Source organism: Hyaena hyaena, unplaced genomic scaffold (assembly GCF_003009895.1).
Source record: "Hyaena hyaena isolate Hyena2069 unplaced genomic scaffold, ASM300989v1 scaffold_770, whole genome shotgun sequence".
NCBI classification, from domain to species: domain Eukaryota; kingdom Metazoa; phylum Chordata; class Mammalia; order Carnivora; family Hyaenidae; genus Hyaena; species Hyaena hyaena.
Genome location: NW_024081405.1, coordinates 482,167 through 488,166, shown reverse-complemented (window position 1 = coordinate 488,166; position 6,000 = coordinate 482,167). Strand labels below are relative to the sequence as shown.

Here is a 6,000-nt window from a genome sequence, read left to right as displayed (position 1 = left end):
GACAGAGAGACAGAGTGTAAGCAGGGGAGGGGCAGAGAGAGGGAGGCACAGAATCGGAAGCAAGCCCCAGTCTCTGAGCTGTCAGCACAGAGGCCAAAACGGGGCTCAAACTCATGAATCATGAGATCATGACCTGAGCCAAACTGGACACTTAACTGACTGAGCCACTGAGGCGCCCCTCACTTTTTGCATTTTTAGTGATTCCTTAAGAAAAAAACTATACCTAAGTTTACAAGGTTCACACTCCAACTACAGTTGCCATACAGCTCTACTTTCTAAAATGATGCTTTCTGTGAAACACTTATTGAAATCTGTATTCGTTTCCTATTTCGGTTGTAACAAATTACCACTAATTCAGTGGCTCAAAACAATACAAATTATCTGAGAGTTCTGCACGTCAAAAGTTTGAAATGGGTCTCAAGGGGCTAAAACCAAGGTGTCAACAGGGTTATATTCTAGAGGTTCAAGGCAAGAATCCATCTCCTTGCCTTTCCGAGCTTCTGAAGGCTGCTAGCTTCCCTTGGCTCATGACCACATTTCTCTGACCTCTGCCTCTCTCATCACATCTCTTTCTCTGCCTCTGACTCTCCTACCTCCCTCCTGTAAGGGCATTTGTGATTATACTGGACCTCCTCCGATGATCCAGAATAACGTCTCAAGACCCTTCACTTAATCATATCAGCAAAGTCTCTTTTTTGCCACATATGGTAACAAATTCACAAGCTCCAGAGCTTAGGACATCGGCATCTTTGGGGAGCCACTATTCTACCTAACACACAATCCACCACAGAAGGTTTTCCAAATCCAAATAGAGGATTTCCTCTGTTTCACCTGACCTGAGTGTATTTAGAAAACAGTATCAACTCGGAGGGCACTTGTGGGGATGAGCACTGGGTGTTATATGGAAACCAATTTGACAATAAACTATTTGTAAAAAAAAAAACAAAAAAAAAAAAACGATATCAACTAATGTTGATCCACAAGCTACTGCTAGTTGCGAGTGACTGGGAGATACTTCTGTCATTCCAAGAAAAAGCTCATGAGCAAATAAAATTCTAGTCCCAAACACTACTCAAACACAGTCTTCCCACAGTGGGAAGAAAAAAGGAACAGCTTGGAAGATGTGTTCCTTGTTTGGGTTCCCAGGAAACTCAGTGCTAAAAACATGTTGATACAGTGAACTGATCAGGAGAGGAAGTGACAATAAAAGGTAAGAAACATCTAGGGAAATGGTAAATTACTATAACAAAAAATACCCTGATATATTATAAAAAACACCCCCTCGTGGGAATCAGTTTTAAAAGCATCCATCACTAAACTGGTATCATTAATTTAAGAAAACTTAGCTGTGCATCAGGCTGGAATCAGGAGGCAGGTCAGGAAGACAATAGAGCCTCCTTCAATATTTCTGCTTTGCCCTCTTATAACATACTTTTATTATAGAACTCACCCTCCCTGCATTGAAACCTTTATGAATGAGTTCCGTTCTAATCCAGAAGAGGCACTATTGTTTCTCTCTATGTCCCCAGTGCCCAATGGCAGGAACAGAATAGGAGTTCAGTCAGGTTTGTTGGATGAATTAGTTAACCAAATGGAAAGCACAGTTCATCAAAGAAAAGTATCCCTCCTGGGGCGCCTGGGTGGCTTAGTTGGTTAAGCGTCCGACTTCCGCTTAGGTCATGATCTTGCGGTTCGTGGGTTCGAGCCCCGCGTCGGGCTCTGTGCTGACTGCCAGCTCAGAGCCTGGAGCCTGTTTCAGTCTGTCACTCCCTCTCTCTCTCTGACCCTCCCCTGCTCACGCTGTCTCTCTCTCTCTCCTAGAAATAAATAAAAAACATTAAAAAAAAAATTAAAAAAAAAAAAGTATCCCTCCTTTGCCTGCAAACCTTTAAAACTATACAAGTCCAATGTGAGCTTTAAAAAAAAAAAGGAGAGAGAGAGAGCTTATTTTAAACTACACGCCCACGCGAAAAACTGACACAGCAATTTCCCAGATCTGCACGCATCTTAATGCACTCACCCTTTCTCATCACCAATCTAAAACAGCAAGTTTTCATGGAAGAGGGGAATGATCTTTAAGAAATCATATGCATGTGCACCTGGGTGCATGGGCTCAGTTGGTAAAGCATCTGGCTCTTGATTTTGGCTCAGGTCATGATCTCACAGTTCATAAGACAGAGCCCCACATCGAGCTCTGCACTGACAGTACAGAGCCTGCTTGGGATCTTGCTCTCCCTCTTTCTCTGCCCCCCCTCAAAATAAATAAGTAAATAAATATTTAAATTTTTTATGTTTGTATTTTATTTTTGAGAGAGAGAGAGACAGAGTGTGAGCAGGGGAGGGGCAGAGAGAGAGAGGGAGACAGAATCCAAAGCAGGCTCCAGGCTCTGAGCTAGCTGTCAGCACAGAGCCTGACACAGGGCTCGAACCCACAGATGAGATCATGACCTGACTCTAAGTTGGATGCCCAATCGACTGAGCCACCCAGGCACCCCAATAAATATATATTTAAAAAAAGAAATCGTATGCAAAAGGATTCTCAATTGGATATGTCAACCAAGGCACCAAGATACACTAGTATAATATTCCAGAGCAAAGTTCCAGACCAACATCCACATTTTCAATGAAATCGCCAAGCACTGGTTCTATGACTTTTAAACCTAACCTCTGCTACACTGAAGCTTACAAATGGGGTTAAAGACCAAAGGAATTTTAGAGAGGGTGTTTCTTTGGAGAAGAGGTCACCTTACCTCAAGTCAAGAGAGTAAGGCCTCAAGCAATCACCCAGAGCTTATAGCATCTCTCCAGAAAAAGCCAAGAGGAGACAGACAGGTGAGCTTCCCTGCAGGCCAGGAAGAGTATCAGGGGGAAGTGAGCCTGCATCCACGGAGCCTCTCGATGCTGATTTGGGCCATGGGCAAGAGACAGTGTCTGGGCAGCTGAACTGAGACTGACAATGGAATGTGGTCATAAGACTACAGAAAAGCGACAGGCCCGTGAAAAGCTCACGCAGAAGTGGGGGAGGAATTTCGGCTAGAGACAGAAGGCAACCCCACGGATTTGTTTTCTGACTTCAGACCATTCACGCTGCTCGTTCAGCACGCTGGTTACTCACGTCTCCTCCCCACTTGGAAGTCCTCCCGAAACCTAAAGCTGCCTTCCAGCTGGGAAGGAAAGATGGAACTCCCTCCAAAAATTAGGTGACTGTGCTCTTTGTGGAGACTGTTTGGAGCCTGGCTATTTAAGAGCACTAAATATAAACATAGAAAAAAAAAAAAAAACCTGATAACTTTTCTGAAATGAACCACCCATAAACAGAACCAGAAAATCCATTTTGCCCCGTAATCGATGCCAAGAAAGCTGCCACCTTAGAAAAAGGAGGACAGGGAGGAGGAAAAGGAAAACACGCATGCCTCTTACCCAGGCCCTGAGTCCGCTGTTCCCACTCGATGGCATCTGGCACCTGGTAGGTGGCTCCCTCCACAGGGCCCAGGTTTCCTTGTTCTAAACCGGGATCCTGAGACGTGACGCCAGGGAGAGTAAAGCCTGGCAACTCAGCATCACCATCCAAGCTCTCATCCAGGGGCTCTGCATCTTTATCTTCTTCATCCTCCTCCTCCTCCTCCTCTTCTTCATCTTCCTCCTCCTCATCCTCCTCCTCCTCATCTTCTTCTCCCTCTAGAAGAAAAGAAATTGACAAGAAATAAGGAATACAGTAAGTGCCTACATATGAATCTTTTGAAATGACCCAAACATTACAAAATAATTACACTTGACCTTTTAAAACAAATTTTAGGGGCACCTGGGTGGCTCAGTCAGTTAAGCCTCTGACTCTTGAATTCAGTTCAGGTCATGATCTCACGGTTGTGGGATCAAGCGTCGTTGTTGGGCTCCATGCTGAGCATAGAACCTGTTTAAGATTCTCCTTCTCTCTCTCTCTCTCTCTCTCTCTCTCTCCCCCTTCCCTCCTTCTCTTTTCCCTCCCCTCCCCAGATTGCACATTTTCTTTCTAAAGAATATATTAATAAGTAAAAATAATAATAATTAATAATTATAATAAAACAAATTTTAGAGCCAAAGTTGGGTGATGTGAGCCCTGCAGGATTATGTGCTCACCGTATACCTATGTTTTAAACTTTCACAATCACAGCTCTGTCAGGTCACTGTTATGCAGCATGTTTATTTGTGGTCAAAGTTCAGGTAATATAAATTTTTATTGGTCATATTTATATTTACAAAGGTAGGAATATGCCTTCCCTGTTTTCTGGAGGTCATTAAAGAGTCCCCCATTAGGTTAATATCTAAAATATATAAAAATTTATACAACTCAGCACCAAAAAAGACAAATAACCCAGTTAAAAAAAATTGGCAGAAAACCTGAATAGACATTTTTCCAAACAAGATATCCAGATGGCCAGCAGACACATGAAAAGATGCTCAACATCACTCGCCATCAGGGAAGTGCAAATAAAAAGCACAATGAGATATCACCTTACACCTGTCAGAATGGTGAGAATCAAAAAGACAACAAATAAAAATGTTGTTGAAGATGTGAAGAAAAAAGAACACTTGTGCACTGCTGGTGGGAATGCATATTGGTACAGCCACCATAGAAAACAGTATGTAGATTCCTCAAAAAATTAAAAATATAAATCCCATATGATCTATGGGTATTTACCCAAAGAAAACAAAGACACTAATTCAAAAAGATTTATGTACCCTTACATTTACTGCAGCATTATTTACAATAGCCAAGATATGGAAGCAACCCAACTTATCCATGGATAGATGAATGGATAAAGAAGATGTGGGGTGTGTACACACACACACACACACACACACACACCATGGAATATTAGTCATAAAAACGAATGAGATCTTGCCATTTGCAATAACATGGATGGATCCACGGGATGTTATGCTAAATGAAATAAGTCAGACAGAGAAAGACAAATACTGTATGATTGCACTTATGTGTGGAATCTAAAAACTAAAACAAATGAATAAACAAAGTGGAAACAGACCCATAAATACTGCCTACAAACTGATGGTTGCCAGAAGGAAAAAAGATGGGAGATGGACAAAAGGGGTGAAGGGCTTCCAGTCAAGGAATGAATAAATCATGGGGATAAAAGTTTCAGCAGAAGAAAGACAGTCAATGGTATGTAATGGCATAGTGTGGTAACAGGTGGTAGCTACACTTGTGGTGAACTTGGCACAACATATAAACTTGTCGAATTACTATGTTGTACACCTAAAACTAATGTAACATTGTGTGTCAACTATGCTCCCATAAATAAAAAAGGATTTGCCCATTAGACAGTACACTAAAATACTAACAGAATTTAAAGGGAGTATCCCAATCCTTTTATATCTTATAATACTAAACAAAAGAATCCATTATTTTGGCACAATTGTCCTTCTACTCATCTTCCACTGCAGTGAGTAGAATTCACAACATGTTAAGTGAGACATACATATATCCACTCCTGGCTCCTGTTGGAGGAGTGACCCAAGGAACTGGGAAAAATTACACCAATATTCTCAGTCCAGTTATAAAGGAGATTAGGAAATAGGTATTGATCAAAGACACTCAGAAAAGCAACAGGTGAAAAAAAATCATTGTCATTCCCTTCTTCATTAAGATTTAAATTCACAATTTGCCACATTCAATGCTTCAAGAGGAGTAGGTTTAGGACACATAAGATCCCTAATTTTGCTTTGTTTCACCAATTTTAACTTGGTAGGAATACTCTGAGCCCACCCTCACCATGGATGCACCCTTGAAGTCCCTGAAACTTCACTGAAGGTCTTTTCCTTGATCTCTGCCCTTTGCTCTCAACATGGCAGTTATGCAACAGGGGACGCTCCCGGGATGGTGGAGAAGGGAAGAGGATTAGGACCACCCATGAATTCTGAGACTCTCTTTTTCTGCTTCTAGACAATTTTCTCCACGCACATTCTGTTTCATCTATCATTTACAGGGATTGTTTTTTAACA

The 6,000-nt window shown here is 41.8% G+C and overlaps 1 protein-coding gene across 1 annotated transcript in view; it reads right to left on the bottom strand.

The window, feature by feature from the left end:
• Positions 1-2,967: 2,967 nt before the first annotated feature.
• Positions 2,968-6,000, bottom strand: part of ARMH4 (armadillo like helical domain containing 4) — a 41,833-nt gene continuing 38,800 nt past the window's right edge. Inside the window, exons 5-7 of the mRNA XM_039218666.1 lie at positions 3,662-3,678; positions 3,421-3,517; positions 2,968-2,975 (exon numbers count right to left, since the gene is read on the bottom strand). Of these exons, the coding sequence (XP_039074597.1) occupies positions 2,968-2,975; positions 3,421-3,517; positions 3,662-3,678 (122 nt within the window). The remainder of the gene's footprint in view (positions 2,976-3,420; positions 3,518-3,661; positions 3,679-6,000) is intronic.